The 26,168-nt window shown below is 44.1% G+C and overlaps 1 protein-coding gene across 2 annotated transcripts in view; it reads left to right on the top strand.

Annotated features, from left to right (window-relative positions):
• Window positions 1-26,168, top strand: part of LOC139268964 (myosin regulatory light chain 2, ventricular/cardiac muscle isoform) — a 63,519-nt gene that overhangs the window by 32,336 nt on the left and 5,015 nt on the right. Inside the window, exons 1-3 of one of the 2 annotated variants that reach the window (XM_070887860.1) lie at window positions 18,414-18,463; window positions 21,475-21,564; window positions 26,053-26,128. In XM_070887860.1, the coding sequence (XP_070743961.1) occupies window positions 18,461-18,463; window positions 21,475-21,564; window positions 26,053-26,128 (169 nt within the window). In that variant the 5' untranslated portion in view covers window positions 18,414-18,460. Of the gene's footprint in view, window positions 1-18,413; window positions 18,464-21,474; window positions 21,565-26,052; window positions 26,129-26,168 lie in introns of those variants that run through there. The other variant, XM_070887861.1, reaches the window with a different exon arrangement.

The following is a 26,168-nucleotide window of genomic DNA, read 5'->3' as shown; positions in this document are numbered from 1 at the left end:
ATAGCTGTTGTTAATTATGGAAATGTTCATTATGGAAATGTGCCATTCCACTCATAGATGATCCCAAAGAAGCACAAACACAGGGAAAATGCACTCAGAGTAAAAGCTGAATTAAGAAACTCATTTCTTTAATGATGAAGATCACCTCATCTCACGTCAATTTTTTTTTGAAGGAAGGAACTTATTTATTTTATCCATTCACCTTGTGCTCTCCCTGCTTTCAGCATTGTTATTCATCGACAGTGGACAGATAGCCTGTTGTCAATCCTCTGCCTGTACAATCTATTACTGTGATGGTGCCAAAAGATAGGAGGTGGGTGAAAATCACCAGGGATATGAGGTGCACGAATGTGCCCTGGGATTGGGGAGAAGATTGTGACAGTGTCCTGGAATGGGAAATCTCTTGAGAGTGTCCCAGGGTAAATTCCGCTCTGATTTTCCACCTTTTTCTGTGATCTCTTTAATATTTCCCCAAAGTAGCATACCTATATTTAATAGGTTACCTTGTGGATTTGAACCAGTGTCTTCCAATCCTCGAGCTCAACCTGTTAAAACTCCGGGGCTCTTAGATCTGGTGCCATTCCCAATTACATAATATTTATTTCACAAGAATTAATATGGTAATAAATCAGTGGAAATATTATATTGCGAATTCACCAATATTCACAAACAGATGGCCTTTGTGCACATCAGAGTGAAAAATGCCTGACCCCGTGGTGGGCTCTTACCTCAGCTGATCTGGTCAGGACTCTTTTTCCACGCATGGTTTCATGCCAGATGTGGAGGAGTCCATTACCAACATCTGTGTAGTCACACATGGCAGCTTCTCATTACATATATCCACTATGAGGCGCCCAATAGTTCCTGGGAGATCTGTATCCACCCCAGTGCCCAGAGGTCATAAGGCCAGTCAGATTATGACTCGAAGAATCAGATTACTGCTACAGAGGCATTGGGCTGCATTCTACTTTAACATGTATCAGGTGACTGGTTATTAAGGGTTTCACTACCCTCGGAGCCTCTCCGTAAACATGCTGAGTAAGTGCCCAGCAGCAGGGGCGTGGCATGAGTAGAAACACATTAGGCTTCTGCCTCTGAGTAATGCCACCTTCCAATGACAGAAGATGCAGCAGAAAGGAATGTTATGGGTGAAAATTTAGTTAGTGCAGAGGCCAATGTTGGGATGGTGTTTTTGGCCTTCACATGGTGCACATGTAGAACGGACCATTCATCAGTGGCTAATTGGGGCACTTCGGTGAAGGTTTTGTCTTGGGAGGGCAAAAGGTAAGGCTCTAGCTGACTGCAAAGTTGGTTCCATAGGAATCTCTTTGGGATTGTCGTCTTCATCTTATTCAATTTCTGGCTGCAAGTGGTTATAAGAAACATAAGAACATAAGAACCATAGAAACGTAGAAAATAGGTGCAGGAGTAGGCCATTCGGCCCGTCGAGCCTGCACCACCATTCAATATGATCATGGCTAATCATGCAACTTCAATACCCCACTCCCGCCTTCTCTCCATACCCCTTGATCCCCTTAGCCGTAAGGGCCACATCTAACTCCCTCTTGAATATATCCAACGAACTGAACTCAACAATTTTCTGTGGTAGAGAATTCCACAGGTTCACCACTCTCTGGGTGAAAAAGTTTCTCCTCGTCTCGGTCCTATATGGCTTACCCCTTATCCTTAGACTGTGACCCCTGGTTCTGGACTTCCTCAACATCGGGAACATTCTTGCTGCAATTAACCTGTCCAGTCCCGTCATAATTTTATATGTTTCTATGAGATCCCCTCTCATTCTTCTAAATTCCAGTGAGTATAAGCCTAACCATCCCGGGAATTAGTCTTACGTAAGAAATAGGAGCAGGAGTAGGCCATACGGCTTGAGCCTGCTCTGCCATTTAATAAGATCATGGCTGATCTGATCATGGACTCAGCTTCACTTCCCTGCCCGCTCCCCATAACCCTTTATTCCCTTATAGCTCAAAAAAATGTCTATCTCCGCCTTAAATATATTCAATGACCCAGCCTCCACAGCTTTCTGGGGCAGAGAATTCCATAGATTTACAACCCTCTGAGAGAAGAAATTCCTCCTCATCTCAGTTTTAAATGGGCAGCTCCTTTTTCTAAGACTATGTCCCCTAGTTCTAGTTTCCCCTTCCCACTCTTCCCTCTCCACCTGCTCCATGGTTATGAATTTTTGGATGGAAAAGTTGTGCAGCACACACAACAATGATTTTAAGAGACCTTGGCGGCACTGTATGAAAAGACACCCCCAGATCTGTCCAGGAATCTGCTTCAAGATGCAAGATGATTATTGTGTGTTCCTTGATGGTGGCTGCATGGGTCTCCTTACATCACTTTGTTGCTGTTCTCTGTCTCAGAGATGTCATTAGCCAGTGCAGAAAAGGGTATCATTATACTCTTGTTTGTGGCTCAGGTAATCCTGTCACTGTGGACTGGCTTTAAATTAAAGTGACATGACTGTTGATTGGACATAGGCATTCACTTGCATGATCCTCTGTTGATGGTCACAGAAGACTTTCACTTTGATGGAGTAGAAGTCCTTGCAGATCATGAAGGAATTGTGCAAAGGAACCTGCAGGGCCAATTGGCCACTGTCAATGACATCCCAGACTTCAGGGCAACCTGCAAACATTCTTTAGTGCGCTTCCATTCTGCTGCTGGTTGTCCACAGGAAAAGTGATTAACATATCTGCCACCTATTTGATACATTTGTTAACTGCAGATTGACTCATATGGCTGCTGTCCCCTGTGAGACCATGGAATGATTCAGAGGCATCAAAGTTCGGGACTCATGTCAGCCTTGGCTCTGTGATAGCACTCTTGCCTTTGTGTCCAAAGGCTGTGGGTTCAAGTCCCACTCCAGTGGGTAAACCATCCCATGGCACTATTTGAAGGAGGGTTCTTTCCAGTGTCCTGACAATATTTATCCCTCAACCAACATCACTAAAACAGATTATCTGGTCACTATCTCATTGCTGCTTGGCTGCAAAGCACTTTAAGTCATCCTGAGGTCATGAAAGGCACTTTATAAATGCAAGTTCTTTTCTTGGTGATTTTGACAACCATTGACAGTGTCACTTGTGTGATAGAGCTCAGTTTCCAGGAGACAATATAACTCTGTCACTGCCACTCAAGTGAATTGTAACCTGTGAAGACAGTTTTCCGCAGATCACAACATAATAATGGACGAGGAAGCCCATTTGATTCGCCCATCCAGAGAAATCCTATTGCCACCATCATTGTAGCATAACTTATTAAATGATTCCAGTTTTTGCCTCCACTACTCTATCAGTAAATTTATTCCATACGCTGAATTTCATTGTGTGAAGAATATTTTCCTGAAATCTATCCTAAAAGTACTCTTCTCTAATTTGAGCCTGTGTCCCCTAATTCTACTCTTGCAGTTTAGTTTAAAACAATCTTCCAGGTTACCTTTTTTTCAAACCTTATACATCTCTCTAAGATCATCTCTCAGTTGCCTCATTTCCAAGCTGAAAAAACAAGTTTTTCCCGTCTTTTCTCATAACTCACTCTCCTGACTTTGGGGATCAATCTCATGGCTCTTCTATGCACTGCCTCCAGCAATTGAATGTCTCTTTTGTTTCTTGGCGACTACAACTGGAGACCATATTCAAGGAGCGGCCTGATTAGCGCACTATAAATTTGATCATATGCCAAGGTATGTGTGCCTCTGCCTGCAAATATGGATCGATGGAAATGGCGAGTCTGGGCAGTCCACTTCAGGTATAGTATTACATTCATTCCCTCCTCCTCTTCCTCCTCCAAAAACACATAATCAAAGGGATTCTCATTGCAGCAACTAAAAATAATCCCACTAAAGTTTTTGGCCCAAAACAACCTGGCAAAAAAAAACCTGTTGAAATAATTTAAAGCAACAATGCTCACTAAATTTGCAGGTTCAGTTTACAGTCATTTAAGATTACTGGTCTCCCTTTCAATGTTGACTTCCTGTCAGCACTGAATGGCCCTTCCTGCAGCACCCACATTGGAGACAATCATGGGAAATATTGTGCGCTAATTTGCAAATCATTATAAATTAATTTAATATTATAATGAGGCTTTTGCCTGTTTTTGGCAGGAATTTCACCTGACATTACCTTCCCCTCCCTGGAAAGAGCCTGCGCAGTGGATTATGTGGAGACTTAGCAATTGGAAAATACACCCTTTTATGACCTCTATTGTGTCAGATGCATATCACATTGTAAATTTACCATTGACTATCATTGCAAAACTGGTTTAAAGTTTCTAAACAGTAAAATATACACAATTTAAAAAATCTAAATAGACATGTAATAATGGCGTGAATATTAACTTCATTTTATGGGAGATTCAGGAGATACTAATTAGATTTACTTTTGTGGAAGGCCTGAAAACTGCAGTTGTTGAATAATCATCAGTCCCTAGTGAGTACCACATCTTGTCAAATTGGAGCTTAAAATAATGATTAAGGAAACTTGGTACAAAGGCATCACATTTCTTTGTCAAGACATTTTAGGCCTGAATTTGGTGAAACACAAGTTCCGCCCGTTTTTCGGCGGTCCACGGGCGGTGCGTCATTTTTTACCGCCCCGGTACCACTGGGGCTGAGTGGGCGGGAGGCTCTTCCCACTTTTCTCAGCGGTAGCAGGAGCAGAATGCAGCGGGCGAGAGTGGAGTGCAGCGGGCGGGAGCGGAGTGCAGCGGGCGGTGGCCGGTGGAGAATCTTTGGCTCCCAAGTTGTGCGCACGCATGCACAGCTGTCAAGCTCCGCCCACCGAGAGGCCAGAGACTGCCGGCCTGAGATTGCTGTGGGTGGAGGGGGGATCGCTATGGGGGGGGGGGGGGGGAGAGAGATCACTGTGGAGTGGGGGGAGGGGTGTGGAGAGATCACTGTGGGGGTGGGGAGAGATCGCTATCGGGGGGGGGGAAGAGATCGCTGTGTGGTGGATTGCTATAGGGGGGGGAGAGATCGCTGTGGCGGGGAGAGATTGCCGTGGGGGGTGAGACAGACTGGGGGGGCATGAGAGTGGCTGAGGGGGTGACTGGGGGGCGAGACAGACTGGGGGGGTGACAGTGGCTGGGGGGATGACTGGGAGGGATGGGAGAGACTGGGGGGGATGGGAGTGACTGGGGTGGGGTGAGAGACTGGGGGGTGGGAGAGACTGAGGGGGTGGGAGAGACAGGGATGGTGAGAGAGACTGGGGGGTGAGAGAGACTGGACGGTTGAGAGAGACTGCGGGGGTTGGGAGAGACTGCAGGGGGGGTGGGGTGAGAGAGTCTGGGGGTCGGGGTAAGAGGATGGGGCATGGGGAAGAGGCTGGATGGGGAAGAGGTTGGGGGGGAGAAGAGGTTGGGGGGGAGAAGAGGTTGGTGGGAAGGCTGGGGGGGAAGAGGCTGGGGGAAGAGGCTGGGGGAGGAAGAGGCTGGGGGGGGAAGAGGCTGGGGGGGAAGAGACTGGGGAGAGGAAGGGACTGGGTGGGGAAGAGTCTGGGGGGAAAGACTGGGGAGGTGAGAGAGACTGCGGGTGAGAGAGACAGGGGGGGTGAGAGAGACGGGGGGTGAGAAGGACTGGGGGGGTGAGAGACTGGGGGGATGAGAGACTAGGGGGATGAAAGAGACGGGGGGGGTGAGGGAGACGGGGTTGAGAGAGACAGGGGTTGAGAGAGACGGATGGAGGGGTGAGAGAATCAGGGGTGAGAGAGGCAAGGGTGAGAGAGAGAGACTGGGGGTGTGAGAGAGACTGGGAGGGTGAGAGAGATGGGGGGTGAGAGAGAGAGACCGGGGGATGAGAGACAGAGAGAGAGAATCGGGGGCAAGAGAGACTGGGGAGCAAGAGTGACTGGGGGGGTGAGAGAGACTAATAAAAATGTTATTATAGTTCATTAATAAAGGAGTAAATAAAGCTTTATTAGTCCATTTATATTATTGCCTAACACTAGAAAATACTACAATCCATTAAAAAATACATCAAACTGTGGAGAACTACAAAGATCTGTGTAATATCTAACAAACCTGTTAGCTCTATGTACATACCGCCCATTTAAGGGCCACTTAAAAGCATCTTCTCCAGGACGGTATGGTTCTGGCGATATGTCGGCAGTATATCATGAAACTTTCACTTTTGGGCGGTATGTGGGTGGTTCTACATGGGCGGCTGGTGTGCAGACCGCCCAGCGGTATGTCACTCATGAAACTTCCGCCGGGCAGAATGTCGGCGGTATGTACCTGTTTCTTGACGAAACTTGTATTTTTGGGCGGTAAGCGAGTGGTAGTGGGCGGTATGTCAATGAATTTCGGGCCCTATATATTGTCCAACCCTGTTTCGTCATGGTAAATAGGAACACATGAATAGCAGCCCTTCCAGCTTACTGAGTCCATTCCATCATTTTGTTGGCCATGGTAGATCTCTATTATAACCTAGGTTCCCTGCTTTTCTCCATTTTCTTTATTTTCCAAGACCACCAAGCTCAAAACGTGTGTATGGGCAACCAGTCATCTGCCTCCTGGACCCTCACCTGTTGGATATGTTGATTTGCTCAGCTTACTGTAGAAGTTTTACTGCTCCCTGTGTTCCAGTAGGAAGGCTTCAGGTGAATGACATAAACTGTAATATTTACAGACACGGTGTTCTTTTATAAAACTAGCAAAAATCCCATGATATTGTTCAGAGTAAGTCAGGTGTACTGTTTTACATGGACAGGAGCATTATACCATGTACAATACAATGGCCCTGAAATTTCAAGGGCGCATTGCTCCTTTGAAAGTGAGGCAAGGCACTATTTTCTGCTGCCGTGAGGTCATGGCATTAACCCCACCATAAATTGCAGGGGTCAGATATTTAGCATTGGGAGAGGTGTATAGACTGTCTAAATCCAGCCTGCATCGCAACAGAAATGCCCTGGAGAGTAAAAACAGGGGAGGCATGAATTTGGCTCCAAACAGCGCTTAAATGTTTGCCAGATTTTGGGGTGGGGTAGGGGGCGGGGTGTAGAAAATAACTGAAGGAGAGACAGAGGCTTGGTGCAATAGCAGGATTCAAAGTCCACTGCTGCTGCTTAAAGGGGCAATGACAGCCCAGGAAGAAACAGACAACCTGGGTGAGAAGGTTGACAGCAGGGGCCAGAAGAAGAACAGCCAACCTCAGGAACTCTAACCTGGATGTCTTCCAAAAGGTGATAAAGAGTAACAGAAAGACACTCTCTGGGGTCATGGCTGAAGATAGGTCAAGCATGTGATGCACACTCTGTGGAGGGTGGTGCTGCTGGCAGTGAAGTTTTAAAAAAATTCTTTCTCGAGATGTGGACATTAATAGCAAGGTTATTGCCCATTCCTGAGTTTCCCTGAGAAAGTGGTGATACAACTGAGATGGCTTGCTAGGCTACTTCAGAGGGCAGTTAATTGTTAAGCGCATTGGTGTGTGACTGGAGTCACATATAGGCCAGATCAGATAAGGGCGGCAGATTTCCTTCCTTAATCAGCATTAGTGAACCAGTTAGGTTTTTACAAAAACCAGACAAACTGATACCAGTTTTTGGTGCCAGATTTATTTATTTTTTAAACTTGAATTTAAATTCCCAAACTGCCATAGCTGGATTTGAAATTACATTTTCTGGATTCAAGTTGCACTCCAGGGAAATGATCACAAAAATCTCGATTGACACTCCAGTGCAGTGCTGAGGGAGTGTTACACTATCGGAGGTGCCGTCTTTCAGATGAGACATTAAAACGAATCTCCTCAGGTGGATGTAAAAGATCCCATGGCACTATTTCAAAGAAGAACAGGGAAGTTATCCCCGGTGTCCTGACCAATATATATCCCTCATTCAACATCTCTAAAACAGATTATTCGGTCATTATCCCATTGCTATTTATGGGAGCTTGCTGTGCGCAAATTGGCTGTCGCGTTTCCTACATTACAACAGTGACTACATTCCAAAAATACTTCATTGGCTGTAAAGTGCTTTGAGACGTCCAGTGGTCGTGAAAGTGTGATATAAATCCAAGTCTTATTTTATTTATTGTTAGTGCAGCCTTCTGGATTACTAGTACAGTAACATATCCAATACATACCGTACCTCAGTTGCCAGGGCAGAAGGTAGCCTTGTAGAAATTGGTCAACGAGTTGGGTTTTTATGACATTCTTACAATTTAAAATTGGGAGATTGCAACAGTCGATTTTCTATGGTACTTCCTGTAATCCGATACCGGAGCAGACAGGTCACAATACTTCGTTTGATGACTGACTACCCAAGCACCGATGGCACCTGGAAAAGTAGCCTTGCCATTCAAGCCTGAGATTCTTCAAACTACGCTCCAGATAACCCTGCAGACCAACACCTTAACAGACAAGTTATTCTGAGTGGGATAAGAAACGTAAATGTTTTTATCCAGTTAAATTCAATCGTACTCTTATGGACTGGGTGTTCCTAAACCTGGGTTCTTACTAACTCATCCCGTCTTTCGGTTTGAATAAATAGTGTAATTGCTTCAGGCAGAGAGGCTACACTCCGTATTAGATAATTAGAGTAGCAATTTATGTGGATTTTGTCATGTATTCAAATATCATTGTAACCCATGTATAAGCTGACCTAAGTTGTACACCTTGAGAACACTGCCCACAAGGGGGTGAACTTGTGGGAGACACTCCTAACCTGGACTTTCAGGTATAAAAGGGGAAGTTCCACCCACCTTCATCACTTGAGGTCTTGGTAATAAAGGTAATTGGTCACAGAGTGACCTTCTCTCAAGTATGGGCCTCGTGTGCATTTATACTGTATAGTAAGGACATATCATTGGCGACGAGAAACTGGGATTTAAACCACGCGAGCATGGCCGCTAGCAGCACAGAAGAGGGGTACTGTGTTGGTGATGATTGGGACGACGTTATTGAGAGACTACAGCAAAGTTTTGTCACTAAGGAATGGTTGGGACAGGATTCGGCCGACAAACACAGGGCTCATCTCCTGACAGTTTGTGGATCCAGAACGTACTCCCTGAAGAAGGACCTTCTAGCGGCAGAGAAACTGGCGGACAAGACGTTCAAAGAGCTCAGTAAGTTGATCGGGGAACACCTTAAACCAGTGAGCAGCAAGCACATGGCGAGACACCGGTTTTACACGCACCGGTGGCGAAAAGGGCAAAGTGTTCCTGACTTCGTGGCAGATCTCCGGCGACTGGCGAGCCTATGTAAGTTCACAGATGCATGGTGAGCGGAGATGTTGCGAGACTTTTTTATTGAGGGTATCGGGCACGCTGGGGTTTTCAGGAAACTGATTGAGACCAAAGACTTGACCTTGGAAGCGGCGGCTCTGATAGCCCAGACATTTATCTCTGGGGAGGAAGAGACCAGAATGATGTATGACAAAAACCTTGGCTCAAATGCGGCAAACGACCAGGGAGTCAACATTGTTAATGCGGCAAAGTTCTCTAGGCAGACAAGGGCAATCAGATATGCCCCAGCATGTAGTCGAACCCAAAGGGGGAATTCAATAGAGACAATGGCTAGCTTAATGGCGATTCATGCCATCGCAATGGACAATGCGGCCAGTAATGGGGCCATTAACACCTGTTAATGGTGTGCTTAAGGACAGTTACAGAGACAGTCAGAGACGATCGACTGGTAATGGACCTTTTGTTTCCAAAAATGGGTGTGGAGGCAAACACCCAGCCAGAGCTTGCAGTTATCACAATATATCTGCAGAAATTTCAATGTCAGCGGTTACTTGGCGCGTATGTGCAGGAAGCCTGCAGCCAGGTTGATGTACGAGGAGGACGGGCCCAATGTAAGCCCTACGAGGCCAAATGAATACTGGGGGAAATCGTTGGAAGCTGAAGTTCAGCGAGATCATGTGGAGCATATATACATATATATAGGACGCCACCGATAATGATGAAAGTGCTCCTCAATGATATCCCAGTATTAATGGAGCTAGTCACGGGGGCCAGCCAGTCCCTGATGAGTATCAAACAGTTTGAAAGGTTGTGGGTGTCCAAGGCCAGGAGGCCAACATTATTGCCGATTGACGCACAGCCCTACGGACATATACAAAGGAGATCATTCCGGTGCTAGGCAGCGCCACGGTAGTCGTGGCCCACAAAGATTCGGAGAACAGGTTGCCACTCTGGATTGTCCCGGGGGACGGTCCCGCACTACTGGGGAGGAGTTGGCTTGCTATCATGAACTGGAACTGGGGCGATGTCAATGCAATTTGTTCTGTGGAGCGAGTATCATGCTCACAGGTCCTGGACAAATTTGATTCATTATTTCAACCCGGCATCGGCACTTTCATGGGGGCCAAGGTAGTGATTCACATAAACACGGACACCAGGCCAGTATACCACAAGGTCAGAGCGGTGCCGTACGTGATGCGGGAAAAGATAGAATGAGAATTGGAGCGCCTGCTGAGGGAAGGCATCAGCTCACCAGTCGAATTCAGTGACTGGGCGAGCCCGATATGCCGGTGCTCAAGGCGGATGGGTGGGTCAGGATATGTGGCGATTACAAGGCCACCATCAATCGCGTGTCACTCCAAGACCAGTACCCGCTACCGAGAGCGGAGGACCTCTTTGCGATGCTATCTGGTGGCAAACTTTTTTCAAAATTGGACCTGACCTCAGCTTACATGACCCAGGAGCTGCGAGTGAGTCGAAGAAGCTGACCACCATCACGACACACAAGGGGTTGTTTGAGTATAACAGATGTCCGTTCGGGATTCGTTCGGCCGCCGCGATCTTTCAGCGAAATATGGAAAGCCTCCTCAAGTCGATTCCAAGGGCGGTAGTTTTTCATCACGGGTCGCGATACTGAAGAACACCTCCACAACCTGGAGGAGGTGCTACGCAGACTGGACCAGGTAGGGCTGCGACTGAAAAAGGCAAAGTGTGTCTTCTTAGCTCGTGAGGTAGAATTCCTGGGGAGGAGGGTAGCAGCAGACGGGATCAGATCCACTGCGTCCAAAACGGAAGCGATCCAGAGAGCACCCAGACCCCGTAACACGACGGAGCTGCGTTCGTTCCTAGGGCTTCTGAACTATTTTGGTAACTTTCTTCCCAAATTGAGCACGCTGTTAGAGCCGCTACACGTGCTCCTATGCAAAGGTCGCGATTGGGTCTGGGGAGACAGCCAGGAAAGGGCTTTTGATAGAGCACGCAACTTGTTATGCTCCAACAAACTGTTAACGTTATATGACCCGTGTAAGAAACTTGTTCTAACGTGCGATGCATCGTCCTATGGGGTCGGGTGTGTGTTGCAGCATGTGAATGCCAATGGTCAATTACAGCCGTTAGCTTATGCCTCCATAAGTCTGTCCCAGGCAGAAAGGGGCTACGGGATGGTAGAAAAGGAAGCGTTAGCATGCGTATATGCAGTAAAAAAAAATGCACCAATACTTGTTTCGCAGGAAATTTGAGCTGGAGACAGATCACAAATTCCGAATGTCCCTTTTGGCCGGCAACAAGGCCATAAATGCAAATGCATCGGCTCGCATACAGAGGTGGACACTTATGTTAGCCACCTATGACTACACAATTCGGCACAGACCGGGCACTGAAAACTTCGTAGATGCACTCAGCAGGCTCCCACTAGCCACCACTGTGGGGGCAACTGGGCATAATGCTGAGATGGTCATGGCTGTTGAAGCTTTCGAAAGCGAAGGCTCACCTGTGACAGCCCATCAGATTAAAGTCTGGACAAATAAAGACCCGCTACTATCTTTAGTTAAGAAATGTGTCCTGAATGGGGACTGGGCAGCCACGTACGGGGCATGCCCCGAGGAGTTTAAACCATTTCATAGGCGCAAGGATGAACTCGCGATTCAGGCCGATTGCCTACTGTGGGAAAACTGAGTAGTCATGCCCCAAAGGGGCAGAGAGGTGTTTATCAGAGAACTTCACAATGAGCACCCGGGCATTGTCATGATGAAGGCAATTGCCAGGTCACACGTTTGGTGGCTAGGGATAGATGCAGACCTGGAACTTTGTGTTCGCAGGTGCAACATGTGTGCTCAGCTGGGCAATGCACCCAGGGAAGCCCTCCTTAGCCCCTGGTCCTGGCCCGCCAAGCCATGGTCACGCATCCATGTGGACTAGGCAGGTCCTTTCATGGGAAAAATGTTTTTGGTTGTAGTAGACGCCTAATCCAAATGAATTGAGTGTGCCATTTTAAATTCAAGCACATCCCCTGCCACGGTAGAAAGTCTACGGGCAATGTTCGCCGCCCATGGTCTACCGGATGTCTTGGTCAGCGAAAATGGCCTGTGCTTCACAAGCACTGAATTCCAGGACTTCATGGCAGGCAATGGAATCAACCATGTCAGAACGGCACCATTCAAGCCGGCCTCAAACGGCCAGGCGGAACGAGCAGTGCAAATAATCAAACAGGGGATGCTCAGAATCCAAGGGGGTTCCCTACAAAGCCGCTTATCACGCCTCCTGTTGGCCTATAGATCCCGACCACACTCGCTCACAGGGGTTCCACCCGCAGAGCTGCTAATGAAAAGGACATTCAAAACCAGGTTATCCCTGATACACCCTACTATGAAAGAAATTGTTAAGAGCAGGCGTCAGTCACAATGTAACTACCATGACAGGAATGCAAGGGCGCGATGTATTAATGTCAATGACCCTATTTTTGTCCTTAATTACGCTGCAGAGCCCAAATGGCTTGCACGCACTGTGATTGCCAAAGAGGGGAATAGGATTTTGGTAGTTAAACTTACCAATGGACAAATCTGCCGCAAACAAGTGGATCAAACTAAAAGGAGGTTCAGCAACCCCATAGAAGAAGCAGAGGAAGAACACGACGTAGAGTTTATTCCACCGAACACCGGAACCAAGTGGAGGAGAGCCCAGACACTGTGGGCAGTCTGGACAGGCCTGAGGCACCGCAAACAGCAGACACTCGTGCCAGCGCTCAACAACCGGAGCCCCAACTCAGGTGCTCTACAAGGGAGCGTAAACCACCAGAGAGACTTAACCTGTGATCCCAATAAGACTTTGGGGGGAGGTGATGTCATGTATTCAACTATCATTGTTACCCATCTCTAAGCTGACCTAAGTTGTACACCTTGAGAACATTGACCACAAGGGGATGAACTTGTGGGAGACACTCCTAGCCTGGACTTTCCAGTATAAAAGGGGAAGCTCCACCCACCTTCATCACTTGAGCTCTTGGTAATAAAGTTAACTGGTCACAGAGTGACCCTCTCTCAAGTATGGGCCTTGTGTGCATTTATACTGTATAGTAAGGACATATCAGATTTCTAAATAGTTTGATTTGGAGACTTAAGCATGGTGATGGGTTTCCATGTACATCAGAACTGCTCAGGTTTCTCTTCCACTGCTCATAAAGATATCTCTGGTGTACAGCAGGGATCCACCCTTTGCCCCCTCTCTTAATGATATACATGCTATAATTTGGTCAAATTATCCAGAAGTATTGGATCAGCTTGCACATGTATACTTATGACAGCCAGCTCTATCTCGCTGCTTGCTACATTGCCACACTCTCAAACTGATTGTTTGATATCAAGACTTGAATTAACCAAAATGTCCTCTGCTGAATGGCAGTAAAACTGAGGCCTTTCTCTTTGGCTCCATCGGCATGTCGTCTCTCTTGATACCATTCACTTCCCCAGCTGCCATCTCAAGCTGAGTCACGAGGTGTGGAACCTTAGTATCTTGCTCAAGCCCAGGATCAGCTTTTTCCTTCACAAACTGCTTTCTTCCACCTTAACAGCACCTCCACTCCAATCACTCTCATTCTGTTGTCAAAATCCTAGTCCCTGCCTTCATCACTTCAAGACTTGACTTCTCTATCTGGCCCTCTACCATCAAAGCCCCACAAGTTTCAACTCACCCAAAATACACCACCTGCATCTTCACCTGTACCAAGTCCCAAATTCCCATCAGCCCCATCCTGTCCAAGCTTCACTGGTTCTCTGTGGCACAGTGCTCCAATTTCAAATTCTTGTTCTTGTTTACACATTACTTTGTGGTCTCACTCCACCCTATCTGCACATGCACCTTCTGCCCCTCGAACACTATACTTCTCCTCATCCCTCAGTCTTTTTGCTCCACCACTGGCAGCCAAATGTTCAGCCCTCTAGATCAATCTCTCCTAGCTGCCTGTTTAGTCACCTCTCCCCCTGCTTTTAGAAACCTCCTCCAAACCATCCATGACTGCCTTCAATTCCCCTGCTGATCTCTACACTTCGTTCCCCGTGCTCGGTGTTCAACATATTCTTTACTTCCTTATTGTAAAGTGCTCGGAGATGTTTGGCTGCATGCCAGAAGCACTATATAAATGCAAGTACAAAAGCAAAATACTGCGGATGCAGGAATCTGGAATAAAAACAGAAAATGCTGGAAATCTCAGCGGGTCAGGCAGTATCTGTGGAGAGAAACAGAGTTAACGTTTCGAGTTGATGACCCTTCATCAGAACTGGAAAAGTTTGAGATGTAACAGATTCTTAAGGAAGGACAGGGGCACTGAAAGGGAGAGGGAAGGAGAGAACAAAAGGGAAGATCTGTGATAGGGTGGAAGGCAGGAGTGATTTAAGAGAAAAATTGGATGATGGGCAAAAATAAGATGGCAATGGCACAAGTTAGGAAACAAAAGATGAGTCTAGATGGGGTTTGAATGGCAGAATCATCACCAGCTGTCATGGGAAAGAGAAAAAAATTAAAAAGTGGGGGGCGGGGTTGTTAAATAAAAGGGAAGAAAGGGAAAAAAATATGGGCAGAGATTATGGTCGGAAATTGTTGAACTCGATGTTGAGTCCAGAAGGCTGTAAAGTGCCTAAACGAAAGACGAGGTGCTGTTCCTTGAACTTGCGTTGAGCTTCATTGGAACAGTGCAGGAGGCCGAGGATGGAGAGGTCAGAGTTTTGAGTGGAGCGGAGAATTAAAGTGACAGACGTCCGGAAGCTCAGGGTCATGCTTACGGACTGAATGAAGGTATTCTGCAAAGTGGTCACCCAATCTGCGTTTGGTCTCCCCAATGTAGAGGAGACCATATCGTGAGCAGCGAATACAGTATACTAAATTGAAAGAAGTACAAGTAAATCACTGTTTCACCTGGAAGGAGTGTTTGGGGCCCTGGACAGTGGGAAGTTATATAAACATAAACATATAAATGCAGATGGCTATTGCTGAGGTGCCACTCGACAGATTACCTGATGTGTATCCTGTAATTCCACTGATGATACTGTCCTGCTGCCTCCTCAGACATCAGGTGCCCCAATATCAGACTGACAACAGTATTGATCTTAGTAACACTCCCAAAGCAAGCACACAAACTTAATAATTCCAATAAAAATGAACATTCATTAACGTATTGAATCTGTGTTGGGACGAGTGATCCCAGCCATGGGCAGATCAATGAGCCCATTCTTTTGCACAAACAACCAACCTTAATGTTCGCATTGACCGTCGTTTTCCAACATGCGCTGATGATGGACAAGATTCCCCATGGCTAGCATTGGAATACTTGATAAATTTACCTTTAGATCTAATATTAAATGCACATTGGAAAGAAAGAATATTCACCTTCAAATTCATCTTGAGGGTTATTGTAAGAGGGTAAAATTTATAAAAAGTGTGCAAAATCATCATGGGGAATGGTTCCTTTGTTTGAACATAAGAACATAATAATTAGGAACAGGAGTAGGCCATCTAGCCCCTCGAGCCTGCTCTGCCACTCAACAAGATCATGGCTGATCTGGCCGTGGACCCAGCTCCACTTACCCGCCCGCTCCCCATAACCATTAATTCCCTTATTGGTTAAAAATCTATCTGTGATTTGAATACATTCAATGAGCTAGCCTCAACTGCTTCCCTGGGCAGAGAATTCCACAGATTCACAACCCTTTGGGAGAAGAAATTCCTTCTCAGCTCGGTTTTAAATTGGTTCCCCCGTATTTTGAGGCTGTGCCCCCTAGTTCTAGTCTCCCCGACCAGTGGAAACAGCTTCTCTGCTTCTATCTTGTCTATCCCTTTCATTATCTTAAATGTTTCTATAAGATCACCCCTCATCCTTCTGAACTCCAACAAGTAAAGACCCAGTCTAATCAATCTATCATCATAAGGTAACCCCCTCATCTCCGGAATCAGCCTAGTGAATCGTCTCTGTACCCCCTCCAAAGCTAGTATATCCTCCCTTAAGTAAGGTGACCAAAACTGCACGCAGTACTCCAGGTGCAGCCTCACCAATACCCTGTACAGTTGCAGCAGGACCTCCCTGCTTTTGTACTCCATCCCTCTCGCAATGAAGGCCAACATTCCATTCGCCTTCCTGATTACCTGCTGCATCTGCAAACTAATTTTTTGTGATTCATGCACAAGGACCCCCAGGTCCCTCTGCACCTCAGCATGTTGTAATTTCTCCCCATTCAAATAATATTCCCTTTTACTATTTTTTTTTCCAAGGTGGATGACCTCACATTTTCCGACATTGTATTCCATCTGCCAAACCTTAGCCCATTCGCTTAACCTATCTAAATCTCTTTGCAGCCTCTCTGTGTCCTCTACACAACCCGCTTTCCCACTAATCTTTGTGTCATCTGCAAATTTTGTTACACTACACTCTGTCCCCTCTTCCAGGTCATCTATGTATATTGTAAACAGTTGTGGTCCCAGCACCGATCCCTATGGCACACCACTAACCACCGATTTCCAACCCGAAAGGGACCCATTTATCCCAATTCTCTGCTTTCTGTTAACCAGCCAATTCTCGATCCATGCTAATACATTTCCTCTGACTCCGTATACCTTTATCTTCTGCAGTAACCTTTTGTGTGGCACTTTATCGAATGCCTTTTGGAAATCTAAATACACCACATCCATCGGTACACCTCTATCCACCATGCTCGTTATATCCTCAAAGAATTCCAGTAAATTAGTTAAACATGATTTCCCCTTCATGAAGTTGCGTCTGCTTGATTGCACTATTCCTATCTAGATGTCCCACTATTTCTTCCTTAATGATAGCTTCAAGCATTTTCCCCACTACAGATGTTAAACTGGCCTATAGTTACCTGCCTTTTGTCTGCCCCATTTTTTAAACAGAGACGTTACATTAGCTGCTTTCCAATCCGATGGTACCGCCCCAGAGTCCAGAGAATTTTGGTAGATTATAATGAATGTATCTGCTATAACTTCCGCCATCACTTTTAATACCCTGGGATGCATTTCATCAGGACCAGGGGACTTCTCTACCTTGAGATCCATTAGCCTGTCCAGCACTACCCCCCTAGTGATAGTGATTATCTCAAGGTCCTCCCTTCCCACATTCCCGTGACCAGCAATTTTTGGCATGGTTTTTGTGTCTTCCACTGTGAAGACCGAAGCAAAATAATTGTTTAAGGTCTCAGCCATTTCCACATTTCCCATTATTAAATCCCCCTTCTCATCTTCTAAGGGACCAACATTTACTTTAGTCACTCTTTTCCGTTTTACTATCTGTTTTTATGTTTTGCGCAAGTTTACTTTTGTAATCTATCTTTCCTTTCTTTATTGCTTTCTCAGTCATTCTTTGCTGTCGTTTAAAATTTTCCCACTCTTCTAGTTTCCCACTAACCTTGGCCACCTTATACGCATTGGTTTTTAATTTGATACTCTCCTTTATTTCCTTGGTTATCCATGGCTGGTTATCCCTTCTCTCACCGCCCTTCTTTTTCACTGGAATATATTGGCCATATCATAAACATGGTAGGATGATTTCCTCTGCTAACTGATGTATGGAAATCAGAAACCCATTCTTTTAGAATGTTTTTTGGATTTGTGAGTAGCACTGAGCAGTGAAAATCGTCCCACTAAAGTTTACTATATCACTGATACAACGTGAACAGAAGAAATATTCCCCTTGTATTGTTCGATTGCAACTTCGTAGTCAGACTCACATTATGGACTAAAAGCAAATGGACTTTTTCTTTTAAATACTCTCCAAGTCACACTGTCAGGGAGACAGTAAACATGACCATTGGCATTTAAATCTCTTACTCAAAACACTGATGCATTTTGATGATAGGCATAGTGTAACAGGCTTGGGATCTTGGAGCTTCTGAGAAATTCCAGTGCTTTGCATTCTTGCATTGTTCTCTTTTCAATTTAGCAAGTGCACATGTTACCCAGCTTCATGACACAAGACAAAGAGTAAGCTGAGGACTAAGGTCAAAATCTTAAAAGTAGAATCAGCTCTGACGCACATTTCTTTAACCTTGAGTGCATAAACACACACACATTATACCAGGGATCACAGCTTGACACCAAATAGTTTCAAAAATGGTAGGGGTGCTGTTTGGAGGAGCAGATTACGAATTAATGCCCAAAGTAGGAATGCATTTATTTTTACACTTTACATGTGTATATATTGCACAGTGTGCATTGTATAGAGCATTGTGTTCCTCCTAAAAGCGACACCACACAGGCTGCAGCAATGGTAAGCATCTGTGTTTTTGCCATATTGTATTACACTGGAGGTCCACTATGTAGTCTGCTATCACAGTGGAAGAGATGAGCAAAGATTGAGTTAAACAAAGTAACAGCTTTAGGTGATTTTTATATTGCATTTCCTGCAAGCTGCTCTAGTTCTGCAGTTTGCTGGAAGTAAATGTTTTATCCAGAAGCACGATTATGAGGGGAAGTTAACTAGGTTGTGAAATATAATTTTTGGAACATGCCAGTATGTTAATAGTTCAGGCTGGAAGGGGTTTCTTTATGCAAAATATTAAAAAGATTGAAGTTTCCCCGATGCCTCTCGGGTAATGGTAGGAAATAATTGAGCCATACAGACAGGCAAGACCCATATTTGATTCCCAGTCTATACTGAAGTAGTTGCTCTCAGCTAGGACGGTGGCAGCATTCCTCCAATTGGCTATAGCATCCCGAGGTTACCAAGGGAAAACTCTGTACTGGTTCCTTGATATTAAGTGACTCTTGTGTGTTTGGAATGGGTCGGGCTAGGCTGCTGGCATTCGCTATCCAAGCTCATATAATCAAAATTCAAAAGTCCTGGTGCCTCTAGAACTGTACCTCAGCAAGTAATCAGCCCTTTCAGGAAATGAAGGGAGAAATTGGCAGGAAAGAAAGGGAGGAAAATATGAGTGAGATTTCATGCTGTTTTTATGGGAATTTGCAACAGGGGTTGCAGGATTCTACATGCTAAACTGTAAAACGTATGTAGTTTTCCATTTCTTAAAGGATTTAATAAGCTCCTATTAAACAGATGATAAATTCTGTAAGATTTTGTGGAGAGAGCTATAAAATATAAAGACCTGCCTCTGTAGAAGACTATAAGAGTATAATGAGATTGCTGCTGTTTATTTTACGCTCTGTTACATGTAAATTCACAGATAAAGTACTGAATTCACTTCTATGTGATGGGTCAGGAGGAACTACGTGATGGTATAAATGTTATATAGTCAAGTGTCAGCCATGGTTGAGTGGCAGTGCGCTCACCTCCGAGTAAGAATGTCGTGGATCCAAGCCTCACTTCAGAGTCTTGAGCACATAATCTCGGCTAATACTCCAGTGCAGTACTAAGGGACTGCTGCTTTGTCAGTTGGATGAGGTGTTAATCTGAGGTCCCATCTCAACCGCTCAGATGGATGTGAAAATGCCTATGGCACAAATCGAAGAGCAGGGGGGGTTCTCCTGGTGTCCTAACCAACGTTTATCCCTCAACCATCACTTCCCAAACAGATTATCTGACCATTTGCCTCATTTCTATTTGTGGAGACTTGCTGATTGCAAATTGGCTGCTGCACTTCTCTACATTACAACAGCGAATGTGAAGCAATCTGGGATCCAGAGATCATGAAAGGTGCTATATAAATGAAAGTTTTTTCTTTTTGTTATAAAACAACACATTATCATGAGAATAAAAACATTGTTTGTTTTGTGTTTTGATTTCTTTGTGACAAGATAAAGCTTATGATTTTTAGGAAATATACAATAATGTGCCGTATGAGTTTTTCAGGGTTTTTTTTCAGGTCATTAGAAAAAACAGTGTTTCTCATTCAATCAGCTGAAATGACCAATCAGAAGTAAAACAACAGTCACCCTGTTTGTTGGGTTTTATATTTCTGTTGCACCACTTTAAGCTATCTGCCCTATGGCAGTCACTGCGGTGTATGTATTTGTTCCCATCTGGTATGAAATCCTCACTGGAATGTTTTTAATAAGGTAATAACTGTTTGCTGTCTTATTCATTCTTTAGACCCCAATGGTAATTTTATTGGTCACCAGACCAGTAATAAACACTAGGAAAAAATCAAACGTAATTCTCACACACAAAATAACATTTAATAAGCAACAGTGTGCTGAAGTTCAGCTAAAGACATTGATGCCTGGAGTTTATAATGAGGCAGCAATCCAATTGAGGGTTTCAAAGTGCTCCATCATAGATTGCAAGCTCAAACCCTGAGAAATTAGGAACATTATGTAATCCTGAGATTGAATTTAAAACTCTTATCTATTCACTGGAATTTTCATGACATATTTAAACAGTTCTGTGAAAAGAAAATCTAGAAAGACATTAATATGTTAGTAGGGATTTTCCAGTACAGGTATTTCTGAATATGTGCATCTCCAGTGGAGTGGGGCTTCCATCCACCATGAAGATGTGTCCTTGACCCCAGCTGAATCTCTGCCTGTAGGCTCATTTACATACAGGAGATGGGCTCCCTGGCCTCCATTGGAGACCCATGCTAGAATTGGTATAGAAATTACAACAGCAGCCACCAAAAATGTTGTAAATAATTCTTCTGCTGCTCCTTGAGTCTGTATGTGGCCTTGCTCTGAGAATGATTCCCTATGGTCCTCTGCTGGAAACTATGACTCCCATCCACCAACTTCAGATTGCTGGATGCCGTGGCAGGGGTGGGAGGCACAGGTTAAGCTGCTGGGCCTCCTAGTTAGAAAATCGGTGGAGACAGGGATGTGGTAGAGTGTGTCCCCAAGCAATTTTTTGGCTCCATCAGCTGCAGGTCTGACAAAAATAATCAACAGTGGAGGGGACCAAAACATCCAAGTGTTGAATTTTCTTCACAGAATTTTTTTTAATTGTTCGTCTGCTTGTTAGATGTGAAGTTTTCCACTGATAATAAAATAGTGGTACATGACTTAGGACATATATAGCATTGTCAGTGTTACTTGTGCTTGATGACTTTTATAGTTACCCTCTTGCTTCTTACACATGATATATATTATCAATAGGACCTGCAGGTATACTGGACTTATGAAGCAGGGCCTGCAGGTGTATTGAATAATAGGTCCTTTATATCAACAGTTTAGGACAATAAAGACCTAACTCTGCCTGCAGCAGCTGTGTGATTTGGGCCTTTTACCCTCATAGCTCAGAGTGCCCAGGGCGATAGTATCCATGTAATATTGTACATCAATATCTGTCCGTCAAAACCCATGCTGATCAGGATGGTTCATTTTTTTTAGTCTCCCAAGAAGGCAAAGAAGAAGATAGAGGGAGCAAACTCCAATGTGTTCTCTATGTTTGATCAGTCACAGATTCAGGAATTCAAGGAGGTAAGTTTGCTGAAGTTTATGTCCATAGAGAAATATCCTTTCAAAAGAGTCTCTGCTGCATGTATAGCATTCCACGTATACATCAGCGAGGCCAGTGGGCATGTGGGGTGGGGGGCAGTGCAAGGTCATTGACCTGACACGTTAACCCTAACCTTCCTCTCTGCACGGATGCTGCCTGACCGTCTGTGTTTTTCCAGCATTTTGTTTTTATTTCAGATTTCCAGCATCTGCAATATTATATTTACATCAGATGTGATACTGCTTTACAATTCCTCTAAAGTAAGCATCATCTCCGAAAGATAGACAAAGTGCCCATTGTTTAGGAAGTTAAGCAAATAGTTATAAGAGACCACAAAAGCCTCAAGTTTGATCCTTGGACTGTACTATTTAAAATGTAGAGAAATAAAAGTTTTTAGAAATGTAATAACATTTAATTTAGCTGATGTCAACTGGGCAACAATAAGGGTGCCATAATTGGGCTATATAGTCCAGTGTTAAGAAGATTACTTGTTTTTCACCATTATACAATGAATCCTACTGAAAAACACAAGTGTGAATGTCCAGTAAGCATAGGAGGGGGTACAGCTGTGATGGCACCTATGATCAATGGATTCTTTTTTTGAATCCACTCCATCACCAAAATGCCTATTTCCACCTCCAGAACATTGCCCATCTCTGCCCCTGCCTCAGCTCATCTGCTACTGAAATCCTCTGCCATGCCTTTGTTACCTCTAGACTTGACTATTCCAATGCTCTCCTGGCAGACCTCCCATCTTCCACACTCCATAAAATTGAGCTAATCCAAAGCTCTGTTGCCCATATCCTAACTTGCACCAAGTCCTGTTCACCCATCCCCGTTGTGCTTGCTGACCTACATTGGTTCCCGGTCCGGCAATGCCTCGATTTAAAAATTCTCGTCCTTGTTTTCAAATTCCTCCATGGCCTTCCTCTGCTCTATGTCTGCAACCTCTTCCAACCCTACAACCCTCAGAGATCTCTGCGCTCCTCCAATTCTGAGCTCTTGAGAATCACTGATTTTAATCGCTCCACCATGGGCGGCCATGCCTTTAGCTACCAAAGCACTAAGCTCTGGAATTCCCTCCCTAAACTTTTCCGCCTCTCTATATCTCTCTCTCCTCCTTCAAGATCCTCCTTAAAATCTACCTCTTTAACCAAGCTTTTGGTCACCTGTCCTAATATCTCCTTATATGGCTCTGTGTCACATTTTGTTTGATAACGCTCCTGTAAAGGGCCTTGGGATGTTTTGCTATGTTAAAGGTGCTATATAAATGCAAGTTGTTGTTGTTGATTCTCCACTTGGTCACTTGGTTGAGGCGCTGGAGCACATGCATTATCAATGGACCCATTCCCCAAGATGAGTCAATATTGGGGGAAAAAGTGATGCATTGCTTCTTTAAAAAGAGTAAAAGATCTACAATAATGTATCACATTTCATACAGTTTAATTTGTGGATCCATTGAAGCACTTGATATTCATTGTTTATGTCTGCTAAAGAACTGGAGCTTAGAGACTACAGTTGGCAATATTAGTGGAAAGAGGCTTAACACGTTTGCATGGTACTCCTTGGTGTATGATTTTAACATAAGATGTTTTTATTTTAAATGGCTTTGCACTTCAGCCAGAAGAGTGGACAAAGGAATGGCAAATGAATTTGTTCACGGTCTGTCTGCCAAATATAGCCAACTGTAAATTTCAGGTTTAGCATTCTCACTCTGACTTCATCCTCCTTGCTCAATCACACATGAACATTAATTTGACCAAAGACTGTGCAATTAAGGAATTTCTTATGTGAATAGCTGTTTTTTCACAGAGGTCATTGCATAGGGTAAACCATGTGCATTTGATCACTGTGGGAGTGCACTGTAAAGAGCTGTCAGTACCAACAGGTCTGCACCTGTAGCCATCAGTAACACTCATGACTTACTCTGCTAAACCGTCAGGGCAGTCTTGTCAGTGTGAACTAATGACCTCTGTAGTTAACCCTTTTCAATCCTACTGTCCTACAAATGATGCATATCATCAGTGCAGCCATAAATGCAGTGTTTTAACAAATGAGCTTCTTATAATTCTAAAGGTCCAATTATGACACCTAGATCAAGTTTGGGAAATAATTATATGGGCTGAGGAGAAAGATCTGCTCAATGACTTTGTTTGAATGTGTATCCAAACCTCAGGTTTTTAGCGGAGATAACCACCACCTTAACACAAATTACAACTTACTTCGACCATTTCTTCTGCACTCTACCTATTGAAACAGCCAATATTTGCTCATAGATAGTGTTCCAACTAAGTAAATAGAAATCAGAAGAAACAGAGAATAAAACCTGGGAATGGGAGGCTGGTAAGATTTGATTTGAAGCAGTGGGGAATATTTACTCTGTTAACTATTTGAAGAAGAATGGACGACGTGCTCTTTATACGAATGTATACAATTTCATTATAAACACCAAACAGAGAAAATCTTCCTGATACCTTTCTATTTCTCACACAACTCCTTGAATTCTGTGGCAAAGAAACAAAAATGATAATTTGCCCTCTAAATAATATTCGTTATCTCTGCAGTAATTATTACAAAACTACAGATCAATATTTTGAGAGTAAAGAACTATTACTGATGCAGAAAAATGTCTGCACCGGTCGGCCAGTGGATTTTATGCTGAATTTTCTAAAATTATCGTTGCATGTTTCTTTGATTTTTTTTTAACATTTTGTTTACTGATTATTGATTATATTATCCTAACTTTTAATTTGCACTGTTGATGTTTCTTATTATTTATAATTGTTATTTTAAAAATCTCTCATGCCTATAATGTGAGTTCCCAGATGGAGTCAAGCAGGAGGTGGGGGTGGGTGAAATTAAAAGTCAGGGTTAATCTACCCATGTTGCTCTAATGCATTTCCCAGTGCCCATTACAGATTAGGATAGCCTAGTTGCATCATATTTATTGTCACCCCCCCCTCCCCCACCTGTGACCCTCAACTCGGTCTCCTTTTATGCCCTGCCTGACTGAGATGGTATCAGAGCTAGGACTAAAAGCAGTTCCCTCTCCACTTCTTGTTATACAACTAGAGAAAGGAAGGGACAGCTATCAGGAGACAGGGGTAACTCATCACCCATAGAGTTTGCAAGAGCTCAATGCTACTGTGCACTTGTGTTCCTGTGGGGAAAGCCTAGTTAAGTGTTAAATAAGTACATGGTGATAGAGAGGTATGAGACGTATCATGGAATATGCTATTTTCTAGACACTGCAACCAACCAGATGTACTGCAATGGTCTTTCTGGTCCTGTACTTTCTTACATTTCAATAAAAATACCTGACTTCTATTCAGTAACAGTTCATAATAGCATTATTGAAACCAGGAGTTCCCCATGTGGAGCCAATGAAGTTTGAGCAGCACAGAAGGCGGTCCATTATATATGTGCTAGCCCTTTGCTAGAGCAATCTAAAACTAGTCCTACGGCCCAACTATCTACCCATGTCCCAATATCTTCCTTTCTTAAATATATTTATTAAATTTTCCCTTAAAAGATGCAATAGTGACCGTCTCAACCATTCCCTGTAGAAAATCAATCCATAGTCCAAGAACCCTCTGCATTAAGAAATTTCTCCGAACCTCTTTTCTCACTCTTGGTAACAATCTTATATTGATGACTCTTTGTCAATACTCCCCAGGCAGAGCCAATAATCTTTCCCTATTCACTCTATCAAACTCCTTCATAATTTATTTTTAAAACCTCTCAATTCTCCTCTTAGCCTTCTCTTTTTCAGTGGAAATATCCTAGTATCTCGAGTCTCTTCTCATAATAGTTTTCCATCCCTGGCATCATTCTAGTAAATCTGTCCTCTATGCTCTCTATGGTTTTAATGTTCTTTCTAAAATGGGCTTCCCATGGTTGCAAACAGTACTCTAACTGTGGTCTAACCAATGTTTTGTATAAATTTACCATCACTTCTTTACTCTTGTACTCTATGCCCCTATTTCTAAAACCCAAAATGCTGTTGGCCTTTTTTATGGTTGGATCTACCTGCACTCACATTTTGAGGGAATTACCCTGTATTTGAACCCGGAGGCCTTGCTGTTCATCTGTACCTTTCAGCCTTTTGTTTCCATTGAGTGTTTATTCCTATTCTTCACTTTCTCTCTTGAAATGGGGGAGGGGTATTGCATATGTAGATCTATGTCCTATCACACCGTGGGGCAGAGTGTTGTGGTACAGTATTCTTGAATGGCCCATGAAAAAGACACTGCTTGAGACTATGGCATTCAGCAAAGAGTTAATGATTAACACTGGCATAGGTAAAAAACTAGGAGTATATCATCTGCTTAGTCTGTTAGACAGGGAATGATGTATGGCGCAGGGCACTGATGCACTATATTAAATATGTGTTGCTGTTAAACCTGAAACATAAGTTATAATCAAAGATACCAGTTTTTAAAACTGTATTGATTTTGCCTTGATGCCAGGCTTTCACAATAATGGATCAGAACAGGGATGGATTCATTGATAAGGAGGACCTTAGGGACACATTCGCCGCTCTGGGTTAGTTTTACTATTACAAACTGATTTCCACTGCTGAGGT

This window comes from Pristiophorus japonicus, chromosome 8 (assembly GCF_044704955.1).
Source record: "Pristiophorus japonicus isolate sPriJap1 chromosome 8, sPriJap1.hap1, whole genome shotgun sequence".
Lineage (NCBI taxonomy): Eukaryota > Metazoa > Chordata > Chondrichthyes > Pristiophoridae > Pristiophorus > Pristiophorus japonicus.
Note: the sequence above shows the minus strand (reverse complement) of the source record. Positions and strands in the feature narration are given on the sequence as shown.